General features: G+C 40.9%; 1 protein-coding gene and 1 long non-coding RNA gene across 3 annotated transcripts; one reads left to right on the top strand and one right to left on the bottom strand.

The window, feature by feature from the left end:
* The first annotated feature begins 832 nt into the window (after nt 1-832).
* On the top strand, nt 833-1,668 carry LOC136428847 (uncharacterized). The gene is made up of 2 exons (XR_010754665.1): nt 833-1,169; nt 1,590-1,668. It is a non-coding gene; the product is annotated as an uncharacterized lncRNA (long non-coding RNA).
* Nucleotides 1,669-1,919: 251 nt separating this feature from the next.
* LOC136428846 (myb-related protein A-like) lies at nt 1,920-20,294 on the bottom strand. Of its 2 annotated transcripts, none has more exons than XM_066418641.1 (17): nt 20,065-20,294; nt 18,177-18,288; nt 17,495-17,582; nt 16,925-17,099; nt 16,294-16,422; nt 15,236-15,443; nt 14,581-14,821; nt 12,140-12,316; nt 11,623-11,762; nt 7,995-8,117; nt 7,184-7,344; nt 6,259-6,382; nt 5,736-5,855; nt 5,310-5,411; nt 4,682-4,828; nt 4,163-4,240; nt 1,920-3,932 (listed from the first exon to the last, which is right to left on the bottom strand). In XM_066418641.1, the coding sequence occupies exons 1-17, from the start codon at nt 20,085-20,087 to the stop codon at nt 3,819-3,821; spliced, it is 2,262 nt and encodes a 753-aa protein (XP_066274738.1). In that variant the 5' UTR covers nt 20,088-20,294; the 3' UTR covers nt 1,920-3,818. The 2 variants fall into 2 exon arrangements, with proteins under 2 accessions (XP_066274738.1, XP_066274737.1); XM_066418640.1 differs by having other exon boundaries at nt 12,140-12,337.
* Nucleotides 20,295-20,435: the final 141 nt, after the last annotated feature.

Genomic DNA, 20,435 nt, shown 5'->3' on the forward strand with positions numbered 1-20,435 from the left:
AGGATGGTTATCTTAAGCAGGTATCTCACGCCTATTAGATACAAAAGATTGCAGTTCCAAAACAAGCTGCTAGGAGTGCAAACCTTATCCACGTCTTGTTTCCTATCTGCCACAAAAAAATCAAGACCATACCACGTCAAGGACAAAAGATACAAAAACCGGACATTCTACTGCAGTATCAAAGTCACAAACCAAGGGGTCCAAACTTGACCTTCGTCTTCCCAAGACCTATCGACACTCCATATATCATCACTATCCATTCAGCCATTCCTAAGTTATGCCGACCAGAAATACCCGGAAAAAAACAAACGATCAAACACACACACACAAGTCAAAAACAATACCTCTATTTTCCATGGAGGTACCAACAGTCACTCACTTCTGGTGTTTAGTTTCACTGTAAACATTGACACCATCAAAGACATTCGAGACTTTGGAAAACTCTTAACAAAACCCTTCTCAAAAGTCAGTAAAAGCTGTACAAACAGAGATAACAAGTTAGAATTCTCTCACAGAGTGAGTCATGCTGCAAGTATTTACCTTCGTCAAGAAGGTTATGTTTTCTGTAGCATTTGTATGTGTGTGTGTGTGTGTAAGACCAGCATAACTCAAGGCCTGTATGGATTGCATTGATATTTGGTATATGGCTAGGTCTTAATAAGACCTCTTAAATTTTGGGTCCCCCTTGCTAAGGTACTGTAGCGGAACTTCCTGTTTCGATATCTCGTGTTCTGGTCGTGTACCATGGCCGACAGGAAGCGAGCAACACATATCTACTTTAGATAGGTAATATTCAAATAGATTAAAAGTCACAAAAACAGAATACTGACAGCAAAAAACAAGTACTTCTATCAATACCCAACACACAGTGGCATTCAGCTGTGCTTCCCCTTGGTGATGGCAATAACCAAAATACAACTGAAGGTCCGCTATCAGGCAAATTAGTTGCTCAGCGATCACAATTTATTGAAGCAGCCTTAGCCATATGTGGATTTGAAGTAAAGACAAACAAGAAAATGAACTGCAGGATTTATTAGGGGTGATGTTTAAGCTACAACACTCCTTGTTGTTAAAGTGATGAATATGTGTCTGAGCAAACAAAGTTCCTTTTTTTAAACAACTTTAATAGTTCCCATCTTCCAGAAAGGACTTCTGCATTTTAAGTTTAGGCTGCACCAAGTAATTTTTATGGATGACGTCCTTTGGAGACCCTAAATCTAATGCGAGAGCGCGAAAAAAAGACAAGGGCCGAAAAAAACAAGATGCCTAGATTTGAAATATAATAGTCGACGACACATGTTAGGACGCAAATTGAATGAGAGAACACAGTGTAACAACTAACAATTTTTTGATCCATCATGAAAAAAGCAATAATTTGAATAAATCGGTTGAAGTTGAACAGCAGTTGTCCTGTCCTGTTTCTTTCCATATCCCATTGATTTCGCAGGCCTGCAAAAATGTATTAAATCAAAAAGGAACTCTTTGGCCATAGTTACCGGAAGCGCAATTTCTTGTTTTTTTTCTTGGAACAGACCAAAATCAATGCGCGCGCGGACGTCATCCATAAAAATTGCTTGGTGTAGCCTTAGAGTGGATATCTTGGAGGTCAGAGTTCTTTTATGGATTGAAGGTTTTGGAGGTACTGTATAACAAAAAAACCCATACCTTTTAAACAAAGGGGTTTGGTTAAATGATAAATACACAATGAATGGAGGAAAATTTTGAGATGGGATTTCAGAAATGTTTAAAAAATATTATATGGTCAACTTTATAAATGCAGAAGTCCTGACATACTCTGGCGGAGTACATTATGTTTCAAAGTATGAACCAAATACAACAAAAACACACAAGTTACAGCAACCCTCAGTTGTTGGGAAGGAAGGAAAGAAATGGTTTTACTAAGTAGAATATCAACTGTCTTTTATGATGAGCAGCAATATAATAAGTGTAACATGCCTGAAGTCTTGCCCTAAGTCAGCAAATAACAGTAAGATTCCACACAACTGGGGATTATCTGTATCTTTTACCTTTACAGATGTTGTTACTGATGCACATAAACTTACTTTTTTTTTTACAATTACATATATTGTACAAACTACAAGTTTTTTCATCTCAGGAATAATAAAATGGAACACGTTTCTCCATTAAGTGCAAAGTCAACTTTTCGAAATATCTGTTACTTTCAGGGGAAAGGGTATGGGGAGAAATAAAGGATCCACAGAAACATCATGGCTCAAGACAATTCTGGACTATACAGTCCTACTAAACCTATCAAAATGACATTCAATTTAGAGAAGTCACACCATACTTTTTCTGCTTGTGTGGGGTTCTTTAAATTTAAAACAGGTATTTGTTTTAAGTCTTGAAGTTCACGAATAAGGCACGTCTGAACATCAACATTAGCCCAGAATTGTCTCTTTATGGATATTGTAATTTACCTCGAAAACACACATTCAACAGTTTCACACACATTATACCACCACTCCCTCTACTATACACAAGAACTTGTCGGCAAAACGTGAAATTACATAGCATCGCCTGTGCCACCACAGTTTTAGTAGTAACTCTATTTATCATTTCGTATGCTGTACTGATAATATATACATTTACTTCACATACTAATTTTCTGCAACAACCATTTAAATACAATCTTAGTCTTTTGCCTCTCTTCCCTTTCGTAAAACCCGTTCACGGAAAATTACACCTGTTCGCTGCTTGTGCTCTGTGCGGTCTTAAGCCATACTGTACCTTTCCCTGTTCGGTGCGTTTTCCTTCTGTAATCCCCACAAATGGTGCACAGTGCTTGTGACGTGTACGCAAACTATGTATTTCTGACGGTGCTAAATTCTACCCTGCAATACATACGAACCCAGCAGCTAGTATAAGCTACAAAGGCATTAGTTTAAGCTGAGAAAACCTTTCTGGAAAGCTGTAGTTAAACTATTTCTGTTATGTTCTGGTCCTGTTTAGAAACATCGTTTAAAATTCGGCTTTTTGCATTGGCTTCACAACTACTAGGCAGCCAGGCTGTTGATGAACATATGTTAATGTAAAGCTTAGTTTAGTGTATTCTGCACAGAAGAAAGAAACAGATCTAAATCTAAACTTACGACATGAGTTTACAATAAAAGAAGTCCTTCCATGCCTGACAGCGCTCTTTTTGAAATGTCCTGGATGAATTTTCAAACATGATTTGACATGTTCCTCTTAGTGACTGAGATCTTTCGACTTAAGTGGCAGTGGCAAAAGATATCTTTCATATTTCAATGTAGTATTTCTACACATCACACACAGAAAGTAACACAACCGTTTCAACAAGAATAAAACTACACACTGGCCAAACTGATGGATTTAAAATGGAAAACATTGCAACTACAGGTGTAGGCCAATGAATCACATACATTTACAAAGGATAAATTTGTCCAAAATAAACAACCCCTTCTGGACAACCGAGACAGAAATATGGGGAAACACTCCCTCATTAAGATCGGCCAGATCTGTATAATGCTGCAATGTGATTGGTTACATGTTTTATAACTTGCAAGTTTTGATTGGTTGATTAAATTATATCAGAATGGCTTTGAGTTTGTAAGGCACGACTGGTAGGCTAATCGCCATTAATAATAAAACTTTGCTCAGCAAATGGCCCTTTCTATTATAGGTTTTCTTTGTATGCGATCAGCTCTTTGTGACTATGCTCACTTGATGGAAATCTACCAAGCTATTGGCTACAATAGCGGCGAACTGTAATCGATGAAATTTGAAAATGTGTCAGTTGTCGTTTGAAGGACAAAACTGGTTGGAAGTCGTCCGTTCCCTCAGAGTTTGAGTGCCCGTGGCTTGCAGGACTGCATGATGGCGCGTGCCTGTTGGATGAGTAACTGTTGGTCGGCCGTCTTCCCACAGGCAACCTGCTCGTATCTGGTGTCCAGCTGTGAAGACAGACGATCGTAAGGTCACATATTAAGCATTGTAAGCTAATCTTCCTTTATCATACAATGTGTTACTACTACAAACAAGTGACCACGTTTATGAGTATACATGTGAAAACAGCTGTCAATCCTCAAATATTCCAGTCATAAGACTGGCTGCTGTTTTCCGGTATCTTCTGTTTCATTGATTTTTCAATTTGCCTATAATTCATTGTATAAATAATGGTTACCTTGACAACTTTGCTTGTCTGTCTGTTCTGCACAGGGGTCTCCTGGAAATGGACGTGTCGTTTTGAGGCTGACCTCAGCTGGTAACAGGTAGAGAAAAACTGGTTAATGTGTCAAATATCTTCACTACTAGATCATATATTACGCACCGCAAGTTTTTAACACTTTCAATATTGACTTCTACCTGTCCCACCTCAATAACAGTTACTGAAAAAAAAAGAGAAATAAAAATGAAATTGTACTTCAGATCTTTGTCTGGCATTTTCAATTTTCAAATTTTAAGGTATTGGATTTTTCAAAACCATTCATGATGACTGGATTCAACAAATCCCACTGACAGGAAGTACTTCACTCACTCACTCACTGTCACTCACACTCAATCTGAGTCTGACACTCATTCACTCACTCACTCACTCACTCACTCTAACTCACACACACACACACACACACTCATTCACACACACTCATTCACACACACACACACACACACACACACGCACACGCACACGTGCACTTCTTACCTTCATCTTTGTGGGTGAGGATGGCAGGTTGAAGGCGTTGTTGAGCCCCAGGGAGGTGTCTGCCAGCTGAACATCCTTCCCTCCCTCCACTCTGGACCCCGCGGGAGGGGAGAACAGCAGCGACACTTCCGACAGAAGATTCTTCATCTGGGAAACATGAGGATTGTTAATATTCTTTAGTCAGTCCAATGTCACATGGTACAAAAAACTGAGCTAAAAACTAAAGGTACGAGGACACTTGGCATCTTGGCGCCTCAATTACCCGTTTCAAAATAATACAATTTGAACAAAAATGCCTATACAGTTCCAGAACAGGCTGCTAGGAAGGCCAAATCTGACATTAAAAGCTATCTGCCAACAAAAATCAAGAGCAGAGCATGTCCAGGACAAAAGATACAAAAGCTGGAAAAGTTCTGCTTCAGCACCAAGGACAGCTACCAGGAGGCCCCAAAAGGACCTTGGCATTGGGCATTGTCTTCCCAAGACCTAATCACATACAACATATCATCACAATCAATCCAGAACTTCTTAAATTATTCCAATGAAAAATATCCAGAAATACAAAACGACAGACACGCAGCAAAAACTTTTTCACAGAGGTAACAAGACCTTTGTCATGATTACTTACCGGTGTGTCCATCAAGGCTTCCATAGCGTTTTCGTCAGCATCTGGTGCCCAGTTCTCCAGACAGGCCAGGGACTTCCGCGCCTTCTTGGATGGAGATGGGTTCTAACAAACATACAAAACAAGTACAGCATGTCAAAATCTGGGGATACAAAAATCATAAAAAGTCCTTAAGTAGGTAATTCTCAATGGGATTTATTGAAACTGTACACAGCAAAACATATACATGTGGGTAATGTATGGTTCATTTGGCAAAGACAGCAAGAGCAAGCCACACAGAAGTATGTTAAAATACAACTGAAGATCAGCTCGGACAGCTCCTCATCCCAGATAAATAATTTCTCAATGACTTTTTCTAACGCATGAATCTACTACAAAAGTGTGTCAGGTAGCAGTTTAAAACTATCCGTAGGGTTTCTAACTTCTCACCTCTGACTTGCGTTTCCTGTCTGGGGTCTCGTTGTTGCAGAAGAGCTCGCTGTACTTCCCACCGTCCTCTTGTTTGATGACCTCTGACAGGTCCTTCTCAATGTGACCCGGGGTCACAGGCTGGAAGGAGAACAGGACAAAATGTTCAGCATTGTACCGTTTCCCTTTCAGAAAGGCAAAGATTCCATAGCCTTTTTGAGGCTGTAGAGGCAGTGGGTTGTTAATCCACTGTGTCTAGGTGTGGTATTGGAAGAAGGAGCCTATCACTCTCCTTCCATCACGTTTACCTCCCAAATAAAGTATCCAAACTTAAGTCAGGTACCCATGGGTAGAGTGAGGAAAGTCATGCCTTTCCCAAGGACAGGTCTAGCCAGGAATCTAACCTGTAACTTCTTGATCCCATGTCTGATAGCCTAGCCACTTACTGACCTCAATCACCAGTTAACAATTAATAACCAGCAAAGCTGTACAGCATTTTTTCATGATTTTGAAAAACATGTTTAACAGCCAGAGAGGTACGTACCAGATTCTTCAGCTTTCCTCCCTTCTTCTCCAGCTCAGCGAGGGCGTCCTTGAAAGGGGTGGGTGTCCTGGGCGTCATGTCAATCAGTCTGCGCTTCATCAGGGGGGTACGGAACACTTGTTCCCTGTTCAAGCATTTAAAAATGAGTAGGCTGAATAATACGACAAATAGCAAATATAAAGCCTCCATTAACATTCATCCACCAGGTTACATAAATCTGCCACTTTGAAAATCAGTGGGCATGAGCAATCTCTAGTGCAGCACGCCCCAGTTTTGCACAGTTTAGATATATAGGAGTGTGTTATACTGGGGGATGTTGCGTTGGACTGTCTGGAGGTATCTTTTCAGGGTGGCGGAATTATGGACCCTGTTGGAATTATGTTAGTAGATGTTACTGGCTTGTAGAAGACTAAATCAAGGAGTACAAAAAGGAGATTGTTTCTATAGCATCAAGACTGAATACAAAATAAGTCGGTTCACGATTTGAACTGCACATGCGCAAGGTTAAAGGTCAAGGTCCCTCAGTCCTAAACACAATTTGTCTAGACAATGCGCCAAAAAAAATTACTCAAAATTTTGAAACAGTCAACTGACTATTTCAAAATTTTATCCAGTTGCTTGAGTAATTATTTTTGGCGTATCTTACTACCTGGATATCTAACTTTCATCAACGTGTTTTGACAATGCTTAATACATATCCAGACACGTTTGTTTATCTCTTGGGAGCCTTTCACTTTGACATATAACCCACAGTGCATCATTCATATTGTGTAGTTTCAACAGTGAACCAGCTTATTGCAACATAGTATGCAGTATTACATAGCATCCAGAGTTTCCAAAATATTTGTGCTTAGATTTGGGGAAAACTGGTACAAGCTTCGTACGAAGCTTTCTTCAGTTTTTAAGATGATAAAGTATGACTGACTGTCCATCCTTGTTCTCCTTGCCCATGATGCTGATAGAAGTGTTGACAGAAGTCGCTGGAGTGTTGAGCATCCCGCTGACCGGAGTGGTGCTGGTGGGGGCACGGCTGCAGATGGGGGTGGACGTCAGCACCTCCGCATTGATGTCTGGGGTGTTCAAGAACTGTACAAGTAGGGGGATATGCGTCTTGGTTAGTGTACTATCATATACTACAGTAAGAATACTGAGATCAACAAATGACAGTTACTCAAGCAGCTGGAAAACTTCTACAACTCACAGTACAAGCCAGTATGAATTTGCTATTTGTCATACTCATTTCAAATCTTATCCAGTTGCTTGAGTAATCTGTCATCTGGAGTATCTTATTACCTGGATGTCTAGTGAGATCATCTATTTTCACTGGGACTTGATTTCTCGGTGGAAAGGAAAAGGAGCTTTTTTGAAAAGGAGTTTTTTGCTGTGCAGTAAGTTTGTGGTTGAAACAATTCTGAAAATAGAAGCAATGCAATGGAACATCCGTGGTGTCATACATTTGTGCCTGAGATCACTACGAAAATAAACCAGCACAAACATGTCAAGATTTACAGTATGTCCCTAGCTACACAGTCACCTCTTCGAAATTAGCAGACCCTGAGTAAAGCAAGGAAGTTACATTTGTCTCTGAGTCTTAAGTAATGTAATTGGTAGACTTTAAGAATAATGGCCATAGGACTTATATACAAATGTATCAATAATTCACATATTTTAACCAGATTTGAACACTTTTTGCCCAGTTGTTTAATTGCTGGGAACTTGATAGCCCTTGAGCCTACCTGAGAAGGTGAGAAGGGCAGCGGTTTGATGGGTGTTCTCTGCGGAGTGTTGTCTGTCTCCTTACAGGGGGTCAGCGTGGTGTCGTGAGACATGCTGGACAGGGTCGACGTGCTGAGAGAGTTCTGTTCAGGTGGTTAAGGATACAAACCGACAAATTCCTTAATCTTACATCATGTGAGATCTTAAGACATGGGAAGTCTCAAACATCTGTGTACCTTGCCTTCAGGTGGGGAAAGCTTGAGTCAGATCCTTTAAAGGGTAACTACAGACAAACCTGTACAACTTGTACTAGTACTTGTAGTTGTACTACAAGTGACTACCTTTCCATATAACGTTGGGTAACCTAAATTCGCGGGGTACTTAAATTCGAGATTTTTCGAAAACGGGGTATTTAGGGATATGTGCTAGATGCAACATAAGTAATACCGCTAGAAATGCAAACCTGCCAGACTTACGTATTCAGAACACTGTCTGAAAAGCTTCGATAAGCATGGATTATAAGGCGATGAGGTCAAAAACTCTCCGTCCCTTATTGGAACAGTCTGAGGACTTCGTGGGAGAATTAAACAACATGGTTGTCGGCTGGTTTATAAGAAAAATGTCACATCCGCTTCCTGCTCAACACAATTATTTACAAGACAACTTATTACAATCTCTTTTGCTAACCTGCAACTGGATTCTAAGTGTGATCAATCATCAAAACTCCTCTCTGTTGCTACAACCTACGGCACGTGTATTTTCCCGCCGCCATATTGTTAACCAGAATCCTGTTGTCAAGCAGACGACAAAGGTTTGTGAGGAACACTTTTTTGTCTAAATGCTGCGTGTGATAGTGGACTGAGGAAGATATTTTCCTCAAAGTTTGCTCCTAGCACAACAAGGAACACATGGACATAGTAGTATTACCATTGCTACGGCATCCAGCTAACTTCCCATGAATAATGTACTCTCACCTCTCAAATAAACGTACCGGTACGTTTATTTTTTTTCGCCTATTGTTCCACCCGGTACGTTCTTATTCTAGACGGTACGTTTATTATTTTTTGAAAAATTGAGGCTTTGCAAACCAGGAATCCCTCTAAAATCGTAAGTTAAGGTTTATCTGCCCATATTTCCCCGGTATTTTTGCTCGTAATTCGCTATTTTTCGGCCTACCGGCGTTGATTTTCTCGCCGCTTTGACGGCCTTGTGAAAAGTATCCTGGCGGCACTCGTAACATATCGGTCGATATCGCTATGACGCTACAAAGTAAACCGGAAAAAAAGACGCGACATTGACATTTTAAAATACAATTTTCATATAAATAACTTTGATAGTCTCTGTTTATATCGTAAACCAAAGCACGCTGATCAAAAACGTGTGGAGTAGGCTGCACGCCTGCACGGGGAATAATAATGAATAATTTCCTGACCACTATATCCGTAGTATCGGCAGCGCGGCGGAAGAATTATTTGTTCGCAGAAGACATGTAACACGTTAAAACAACAATCATAACTTAACTTCCCTTGTAATATGTGTTTTGAGGCCACAAAATCTCTAAAACGGCAGAAATATGTCCGATATGATTCGGTAAACAACAGCGCGAAATCGCGAAACATGGCCGCCACTCTCAGGCATGGCGACAGTAAAACTAGCAGCATATTGCGTAGTGCGGATACCGATCTTTAAAATGATACCGTAAACGCATGGAAATATTATATTTTTTGGGCAACGATAGACACACAAGGCCATATTTATTTTCAGAGGGTTCATTTTTTTAAATAATCGTAAGATTTTCCCAATTTAGGTGGTTCATCGCGGGTTTCTAGTGTCAACACGTAATGGGTATCTTCTTAGTATGTGCGGTCTGTGACGTTGAGCTACTTTTACAGTCGATCTCTGTTCAAAATTGTGGGATTTACCGCGGGAACTCGAAATCCGAGCGTCTCACTTTGTTTTCGACGCTATGGAGCAAAAGTTTATATACATATTTCTTTTGTGGAAGGACTGTGTTCATATTTGTGTTTTTTTGTGGTTGATGTCTTTAGAAAATATGATCAGGTACATTTAACTTAACGCTTAAGCTGCCAGGTTTTTTAGCCAAGTAAAAATCAAAAATGTTTGACCCCTGACCTCCCTCACGAAACCCGCGAAACACCCAGCGGCGCTAACTCCCCTAACTTCCCGGCTTCGCGCGCTACACGCACGCAAAGCTGTTTTGTTCTGGGGAATACCCTATCCCGGTTATAACCGGGTCCAGCACACAAGGCATATTTCTGTATCCCTAGTTAAGTCGGGACTGGCAGCTTAAGGGTTAAGTACTCTGATGATTTTTGTTATATGTCACTGATTGTCAGTCATAATAAAATGATATAACAATTTTCTTTGATCACTTGCTTCAAGTTCCAAGTAGAAAAAGCATGTATCATGTACATTTTCACTTGTTGAATTTGAAAGCACCGTGGCCCCCGGTTAGGGGTCATAGCGGGGAACCTATGCCCAATTTTTCAATATTACTATTATATTTTACGAAGAGGCGAGGAAGATCATCATGATTTGAACAAGCTATGGACAGTTATTCTGTTCAATATCTATATACTTAATAGGTATGGCATAATTGACTAAATATAAGTTACCTACCTGCTTATTATCTTATTTCCCTCTGACAGTGACAGTTGTACATGTATGGACACAGTTTACCTAGCCTCGACTGTCGATTTTTGAAATTTTCCGGGGGGTACTTTTATTCCAGGGGGTACTTATATTACATTTTGAAAATTTGTTCGGGGGGTACTTCTATTCCAGGGGGTACTTCTATTTGAGAGGTTAGAGTAACGTTACACGTTGCCCGATGATGACGATGGGCCGACTTTGAGTGAAGTTCTACCGACTCAACACACGGGTTGTACCCGAACTGGCCTGATGTGTGCGGTACGGCCGTTTTTTCGTGTATTTTTTTTACTTGGACACGTCTATATCCATAGTACTCTCCTCAAGCCAAGGATGGAACGAATAGCTGCTGTATAAAATGTGATTAGCGGTAAGATATTGAAGACGAATCTTCTCTCCCGAATTAATGTGCCCGCCTGTCCGACAGCACCGTAATTGTGCGTGCGGCGGACGGTAGTTTCAAGTTGAAATATTATGGTGTCAGCACGACTAGAGACAAAATCTACCATATATATGATTAGTGCAAAGATAGTACATGATACTGACAGAATTATAGAAAAAAAGGATGGTTTATTGTTCTGCTAGATTGATTTCAGTCAACCATTATCGGAAAAATCCCGAATTTATGTTACCCAACGTTATATAAGGACCACCTGGCCAAAGTGGCCACTTCTTGGTGGTCCCTCACTTAGATTTCGTATGGACACAAGCGTTAAGAATCCTTTCTATGTTATTGACCACCTCTCCACATAGACCAGATTTTATTGGTCACCTGAGTGGTCTTCTTGGGCAGTTTTGACTCAACTGGGCACAACTCTTGATGCTTGGTGTCGGCATATGGAACAACCTTTATTGAGGCTCAACCCTGCAATCTTAAAATCACAACAGGAACTGTCAACCCGTCAAAAGACCACTGCCAATGTTTCTTTTTGTATACATATCTATACTATTGTATTGTAGACGGCACATTAAGGATACGTGCTTCTTGCGTTTTCTCCTCAGGATGGGAGGTGTGGTGAACTTGGAAGTGATGGGGGATGTGATCGGGATCAGACCACCGCTCTTCCCTGGTGTCTCCTTAGCCAGCCCCTGGATGGCACGCCCATCAAACCTGTATTCTGCAACACAATTAAAGAAAGGTGTAAGATATAGTAATTTGCACACATTTGTAAAACACACTTCTAACAAGTATCAGTATCTTTTCTATGAAAAATTCCAAGGTTGTTGAAGTCAAATGTGACACATGGCAAGAATCTTGAAAGCATAGAGTAGACAAAGAAAATGTTTACATTTTAACAGAGAATCAAAACAGGATCGTGTTATTTGATATCAATCCATGAAAAGCTAAGTAAACTTTGTGTAAAGTGTGACAGGATTAGCTCCCAACCATGGTCTGGAGGCCGGGGGCTTAGACTTTTAAGTTTAAGTGCTGCAGATTTCAAATAACAGCAAACCGAGCTTTACAAACTACAGGAAGTACATGTTGCTCCGTTACCTGTGCTTCCTTCTGCAGGCAGGTGTCTGACTTGTTCCCTGTCCGCCGTCCTGTTGATGGCCATGTCCCCGATCAGCTCCAGCTGGCCGAAGTCCTTGTCCCACTCCTCTCCCTCCGCGTCGACCATCTGCAGCGTTTCCGTGAACTCCGGCACGGAGCGCAGCGGGGAGACGATGGCTGCGTGCAGAGCGTTGATAACTTGTTTGTGAGAGACGGAAAACAGTTGTGGGGGAGGTGGGACGAAGAGGACGATGTTGAGAGGAATGATTTTAACTTGCTGTAATCTTTGGGCTTTCTGTTCATAGTTTTTTTTTACCTGATGGAAATGTTCTGGCATATCATAATTTCATGGTTAGCTGTCAGTGATTTTTTTCTAGCCTGGATGCGTGACTCATAGCGCAGAAGGTGATACTAATACCTTCGGCTGGGAGAACAGCATACATGTATATCCTGCTCCTAGAGTTGGCACTCTACCCCGTGGTAGATAATTAGAGGTAGGGTGCCAAATGATTAGTTGCAGCTCTTTTTTTATAATTTTTCTGCCTATCATTTTAATGAGTTTGAGAAATAACCACTGTTTAAAGGTTTTGCTTGAATTAATGTTGCTGCCATTAGCTTGCTCAATGTAAATTTGTCAACATGTTCAAAAGCTTTTAAACCAATGTTATATTCATATTTCATTACTGCTACTCATTCAAATCTACAATTAGCTTTGTGATTTCCATGGATCTTTCTACGCTTTATAGTAGCTTAATGAAAGATTTAGCCCCAAACCAGCAGATGAAGTGACTTAGTCTGATGACTGATGATGTAGACAACACATAACAACATCAAGCAGTGTAGGATGAAATGGTCAGCAGGAAAGCACAGAAATAAGAGGGCAGAGAAAAGGAAACGAAATGGCCAAACTCAAAGGGGAACAACAAAAATGTACTGCAACAGGTAAACTACTAGTATGCAAATCTGCAACATGGAACTGATAGCACAACCAGGGCTCGAAATTCATCTTTGGGAATAGGTGCACTGGTGCACCCAACTCAAAAAACTGGGTGCACAGAAAGAATTTTGGGTGCACCAGATAAAATAAAGTTGAATGTTCTTCTGACCATAATTACAAAGTTTAACGCTGCTGCCTCTCTTAAGAACTTCAATCTGTAATTCTATAGCTAACTTTAAAATTTCAAACAGATAATACATTAAATAAAGTACAGCAGAAATTTATCATGCTGCTTTTTATACTTACATTTCAAGAATATTCTGTATACTAGTGTACAATAGTACCTTAACCCTATAGGCTACAAAAATACATAGGTGCACCAGTGCACCCACAGTCAAAAATTAGGTGCACAGCTCCAATTTTGGGTGCATTGGGTGCACATGCACCCACTATTTCGAGCCCTGACAACAAAATAGATTAGTGTACACTTCTGATGACTACAAAAACTACTTGCATCACAGCGTTCAAATGTGTGCATGTAAACATTCTTACTATCTTAGAGTACATTTGAATATTGGCGGAAATGACATAAGCACTGAGAGACCCCCTATGATGCAAGCAGTTTTTGTAGTCCCCAGAAGTGCAGGCTAGTCTATAGCTGTCAACACATACATTTGTTTCAATGCATTGAACAAGTTTGCAGGAAACATTCAATTCAAGTATGTTTCCACACATTGCAAATTAAGCTGCTACTAAAGCATCTGCAAGCAGCATCTACACAGAGCATGGCAGGGCTCGAATATATATATATTTGGGTTATCGCAATTTCTCAAAGATCAAAGCTGTCTTGTGCTGCGCATGGCAACATGAGTATCTCACACCGACTTTCGGATTCTGTCTGCAACTCTGGACAAGAGTGCTCTTTCCTCTCTCTTTTTATTTGGCTGACATTTTGCTTTGACATATGATGTTGTGCGTTGATGAAAGTTAGACATCGCATTACTCAAGCAACTGGATAAAGTTTTGAAACAGTCAGACGTTTCAGACAGTATCCACTGTCTTTCGTCAGTGACTAACGATAGGACTGAGAACACCAGGTTTTATACCAAAACTCTGAATAGATATGTTAATGAGGTAAAGACAATTTAGGATGTCTTGAAGTAGTCTTTAAAAAGAAGATTAATTCAAGACAAAGTTTATGCCAATAGTTCAATTAGCTACTGTTGTTCTAGTACAGTAACTAAATGTTGCTTGTCCGGGGGTGGGGGGTGGTGGGCAGTGCATTATCCCAGGTGCCTGAAAGTTGAACGCGTAGACCCCCTTTCCTGTTGAGGGCGGGGTTGTACATCCTCTCATATATTGCTTCTCTAATTCCCCGTTCGAACCAGCGTTCTTCACGATCTAGGATGTCTATGATGTTGTGTATCGTATATTTTTAGGTTAGGTGCACCAGCGCACCTTTTTCCACAAAAGTATTTTGAGCCCTGTGCATTGAGCCCCTTACCATCGTTGTCCATGTTGTATACAATCCATTTGGTTGGAGACGGGTCCTCTGGGCCCTGAACCATGCGGTTAGACATCCCCACCCCCATCATGCCGTCCACCACGTCGCTGTTCCACTGGGACATGCTGTCGGCGGGGTAGTGCTGCTGCTGTTGCATGTTGTGGTCAGCAGGGGGCGCCATGCTACAGTCTCCTGTGTTCATGTACATGGGCTGCTGCTGCTGGTGCATGTATCCTTGGGCCTGGAAGGTAGCAAGATTGAATGTGCTGAACTGGACTCAGGCTACACCTAGTATAGTAGTAATGTGCAAAAGTCCTTGTTGTCAACACCCTTAAGGTTTGGTCCTGATACCCTATTCAGGAGACTTGACAGACAAAGATCATAGGAACAAACAGAAGTTTAATGCACACTCTGTGACTCTTGACAGTCCTGTTTCTCTATATATTTCAGACAGGATGCAGAGCTTTAACATCACAGTACCAATGTTTTTAGCCTGATGGTCATCCTAGTTAGTTCCAGGCCTTTCCTAAGGAATTAAGTTGGATGACACTCAGGCTACAATATTTTGACTACTACAATCCTTTTATAACACTGCAACAGTAAGACAATCTCAAATCCTGACACTCCCCTATTTCTGTACAATGTAATGTCCCACCTGCATCTGATCCTGTTGGTGCATGGGTTGCTGCACGTCCTGCTGCGGGGGTGGGTAGTACGTTGGGTAGGACATGTGGTTGTGGGAGAGGGGGTAGTACATGGAGGAGCTGGAGTTGCGCCGGCGGTACGGCTGTGTGATGCCCTCCTCTGCCTCGTACTTCCGCCGCATGGTCGAGTTCCAGTGGTTCTTGATGGCATTGTCGGTCCTTGGGATGGTAAGAAATTTAGGGTTATAAAATGTATCTTTCACATGACAATCGAGACCTATTTCAGTCTGCAAAGGTTACCCCCATTAACAATAATCTGCCGGGTTGCATAAATCCGCCACTCTGAAAAACTATGGGTTTGACAGATATCTAGTGCAGTACATGGCAGGAATGCACAGTTTAGATATACAGGAGAGCATTATACTGGGGAACGTTGGGTTGGAGATCTGTTTGGACATATCTTTTCAGGGTGGCTAAAGAAAAGTAGCCTTCAGACAACATCAAGTTGTAAACAAGATGATCACTATCAATTTGGTGAAAGATGGCCTCTTTCAAAATTGAAAAGGCATTGTTCAATACACCGCAAACAATTCATTCCTTTAAAAGGTTGTCTTTGCTTTCATGTTGTCTTGGCTTTCTGTTCGCCAGGGAAATTGTCTGGAATTGGTGTTATGAAAGTACTTTTCCTTTTGTTTTCACCTTGCCAATGACAATGTTGTGCTTTGTGAGTTAATCATTCCAAATGTAATGCTACTTCACTTGATATTGTGAACAAATCTACAGACGAAACTGCTGAAGACTACTAAGGGTATCAAGAAATCTGGTCTATGTGGACAGGTGGTCACTATAGACAGGAATGCTGGTGGTCAATGAGAAAATTATCTAAGTGACCACAAAAAAGTGGTCACAGTGGCAAGGAGTTCTTTATGTATACATAGAGGTGGTCATTTGAATGTACAGGTTTGACTGTATATCCATGACCAGGTGGTCCTTATGTTAAGGTGGACAGGTTTGAAAATATCTTATTGCTTCCAATGCAGAAGGACACTTGTGTTCAAAGTCTGTTCACCTTCCCGGCAGTAGTTTGGCAATCTCTGCCCATCTGTTCCCCAGCCGTTTGTGTGCCTCGTAGATGATCCTGTCCTCCTCCTCAGACCACGCACATTTCTTGATCTCCGGGTTCAGGTGATTGTGCCACCTAAAATACAAACAAATACATTTAAGTTTTTCAACAACAAGAATAGTACTTGAAAAGTTTAAATCTTACAGTTTTGAAGGTGGTGCAAGAAACAGCTCTGATACAGTCATGACACAAAAAGTAATTTTCAAACTGTCACTGGAATACCTACCATAGATTTTGAAACTTTTGCTGTGGTTTTATTTTTGCAGTCACCCCTTTACTGAAAATTTATGACAACATAAGTATGCATTTCCAATGTATAACTTCTGTACTACAGAATTGTCACTGACGAAAGACAGCGGATGCTGTCTGAAACATCTGACCATTTCCAAAGTTTGTCCAGTTGTTTGAGTAACTGTTACCTTGCAAATTGCCTGTTTTGTTACCTGGATGTCTAACCTTCATCATTTCAAGTTCAACCATGAGTTCAAAATACACAAAAAACCTTCTTTCTCCCCCACCGCAAAATAAAACTTCTGCGAAAATAAATGAATCCACAGCAACGCCCCGCTGCCATTACCTCTCTCTGCACTGTTTCCCGATGCGCCCCTTCAGGTGCTTGGCGATGAGAGACCAGCGCTTGGGTCCGTACTTCCTCACGAGTTCAACGACCTTCTCGTCCTCTTCCTTGGTCCAGGGACCTTTGACCAGGTCAGGGTTCAAGACCTTTTCCCACCTATGCTGACACTGGACGTCTTAAGAAAAAAATCACATTCACAGTAAGAGATAATATCAGTCATGTTCTAACGCCAAAAGGGGAGGGGTACGATCATGCATATATCATTTGAAGAAGGGTAATTAGTCTACTTATCAATAATAAGTACAATTTTTGCTGTTTTCATAGCAGTTTACAGGAATAAAAAGAATTCTTTTCATACGAAAGACAACAACAACAAAAAAAAAGAAAAAAAATACTAATGGCATAATTTGTGCATATTTCTGGATGTACTCTTTTCTTTTTTGTTCCTGTAAACTGTTTGACTAGTATAGGCCCCAGTTTGGAAATGTGACCCTTGCATTATGGGTATACATATTTCTGTCACTCAGGTAACATGAGTGACAGAAACAAGAGTACAGCTATCAGACTCACCACTTCTGTCTGGAAAGCTTTTAGCAACAACCTTCCAATCAATGTCATCTGACCCCTGGTCAAGAGCCACTTGTCTCAGGGCCTCGTCCTTAAAATAGACAGAATACGTAAGAACATGAACTGTTGTCACAACACAGGCAAACTAACTGTGTGGCATAGTTTGTTAGAGATATTGTTCAGGTTCCAAATACCTCTAGAAAGAATTAAAATGTATGACACTGTCTGACACTAACACAGGGATCTCCCAAAAGAATGGAACAGTGGCACTCCTCCATCCTGTTTTATTCCCAGCTCCATCCTGTTGATTTTCAAAGTTAGGGTATTTCTTCCAATTTTTACCCTGCCAAGCCAGTTATTTTGCTAAAAACTCGAGATTTCATTAATTGTAGACGAAATGCAAAGCTGAAGTTGCAGGAAATGACAGTCAGACTTCCATTTGTGTCTGGAGGAGGCAAAATGCAACAACGGCAGCTCTCCTCTTGAGGGGTGCGCACCCCCCTCCAGACCTCACCCCTCGCCACAAGCTTCATCAGTTCATGTGCTTGGCATCCCCCATCCTGCTCTATATTTCTGGGGAGATCCCTGTAACAGTATATACGAGTAAGTCTTTTAGAATACCCTTTTGTACTAACTTAATGTACTTGAAGTTAACTTTTCTTGGTGATTCGATCCCATATCGTACCTCGTCCTTGGTCCAGCGGGTCTTGCTTCCCAGTCGCTTGCCTCCGCGGATGGACGAGATATCGTAATCATGGTCGTTCTGTGACAGGTCACTGTCCGTGTCATCAACGTAGCTGTAGATGCAACAAGAAAGAGACAAAAAAATGAAAAATAGCCTTTATACATCTAACACTGTGCCTTGAAAAGAAATGCTTTAGATGACATGGTATCGTAATGTTCATAGTTTTTATGAAAAATTACCATAAGACCCATAATTCTTCTTGACATGAGCTACATTTGTAGGCCGGTAAATTTCAATCTTGCCGGAAACAAACTTGTTTTCACCTGCTCGCATCAGTATTGGGGTTCCCATAGGATGTTATCCATGTATCAAGTCAACATGGCCTAATTAACTATCATATCTGATTCTTACCGGGGCACTTACATCTCCAAGTAACTTGCAATAGTTATCCATTGATATTTGAAACTCAAAAGCTATGAATAAAGGATACGAGTTGCAGTTAGGAATAAGACGCTCTTGAACTACAAGAATAAAAGGCCCATTCAGTGCAATAAAAGTCTTCAAAGCCACCTCATGCATATAACATGCCATTGAATTTGAGGTACTTAACTTCTTTGTGGATACCATGACGGTACAATGTATAACATTACTTTTGCTTTCGTATGAAGCTAGAAACGTGGTTAAACTTAAAGATTGAGAAATTCGAACTTCTTCATATTTTCTTGTGCAAGGATTGAAGGAACAGATGACATCTGTGTCAGCTGGCTTGAAATTCCTGGGCTAGGAGGGGGCCTTCTCAGCTGTCTACTACAGTAGGCTTTTTGCCAAGATCCGTTGAGTAAAACAGATGAGGTAATACCAGAAAAACATGTGCCGCAACGGTTAGATTTTCAAACTCCTTGCAGTATAAAGATTTTTTCGTTTTTCGATGACTTTTAATGACAACAGCTGGATCACAGAGGGATTTTCAGCAATGAAGAACATGGAAATTCTACTGATTATTTGGTATCATGACCAATGAATGTTGGACTCTTTCTTTCTTTTACAGAAATATAAGTCACAAGCCCACCAACAGTGACAATATACATAATATCTAGTCAAACAAGAAACCATAAGGGAAGCACGAGCACAATAAAAACATTTTGATTATCATTGATTGCTGGGAAGTGCATCCTGGAGTGGAGATCCCCGCCCCATACTGACAGACACTACATAATTTATAATTTCCTCCTTTGTAATCAAGACAACCAGCTTCTAAAAAAATATTTAAAAAAACACACTTGGCTAAAGCAGGGTTGTTATAGTTCATAACGAAAAAAAACATCGGTTCACTGTGCAATATGTAGTCATTGTTAAAATAGCCACGAGGGATTATTGGACTTGTCCGCTTTTTTTTCATCTGATCGACAACAAAAGATTTGCCAATCAAGCCCGCTAAAACAAACACACTCAGATCCAGAACTAGAAAACTGGATCACAGAAAAAATATGGTCTATGCATCTGAACCATGACCGAAGGATGTGTACAAATATTATTGAAAGTTAACACTAAATCTATGCAGCGATTTTATTACTGTGGAACCTTGCTACGCCCGATGCTGGCTTTGTCCCGCATAAATATTTTATTCTGACACGTCAACAGGTCAACAAAAGTTCCGGATATTTTTCTGAGTGGGAGGGTTTCCTTCACAACGGAGGCGATCAGAAACTACTGACAGAGTAATCACAGTTCTAATGCATTACAGAACTAAAATGGGCATCACATGTCACGATCTGTCGACAGAAAAATCTACATCATGTAGCAAACATCGAACAAAAGCCACAGAAAAATGGCGACATGTTGCCACGATGAGATTTTCGAGCCGGGTTCGAATCCGTTTTTTTCCTACCTGCAGTATCTGTGCCGTGACATCTTGGCGGGTTTAGCCCTGATCGTAGATCCGAGACTCTGTAAAACTCCCACAGAAGTACATCGGAAACTTCCCGGGTCCACAAAACACGCGATCGGCGCTTGATTATCCCTCAAAAAACGCCGAAATGTGGCTGGTTTTGGGGGGAGGAGAATGTCGAGCGGGCTTTTGGCGCGTGACGTCACCGGGAGAACTGGTTCGGATTTGCGCGCGGTGTGATGTCATACATCACGTGATGTACGTTCTCATCTTTGATTGGATAAATCTATTGATTCTTTTGATCACATCAGTTCTTGAGGTTAAAGGTTACCTGGCGTCACATATCACGTGATGTATATTCTTATCTTTGA

Source organism: Branchiostoma lanceolatum, chromosome 2 (assembly GCF_035083965.1).
Source record: "Branchiostoma lanceolatum isolate klBraLanc5 chromosome 2, klBraLanc5.hap2, whole genome shotgun sequence".
Lineage (NCBI taxonomy): Eukaryota > Metazoa > Chordata > Leptocardii > Amphioxiformes > Branchiostomatidae > Branchiostoma > Branchiostoma lanceolatum.

What these genes read in the sequence shown, in the direction of transcription:
- LOC136428846 (XM_066418640.1), bottom strand. Translation starts at nt 20,087, where the DNA reads ATGTCACGGCACAGATACTGCAG. An exon ending in GAGGAAAGCTGAAGAATCTG is followed by an intron (nt 5,856 to 6,258) that starts GTACGTACCTCT and finishes TTCTCCTTCCAG; the next exon opens with CCTGTGACCCCGGGTCACAT. An exon ending in AGACAAGCAAAGTTGTCAAG is followed by an intron (nt 3,933 to 4,162) that starts GTAACCATTATT and finishes CTGTCTTCACAG; the next exon opens with CTGGACACCAGATACGAGCA.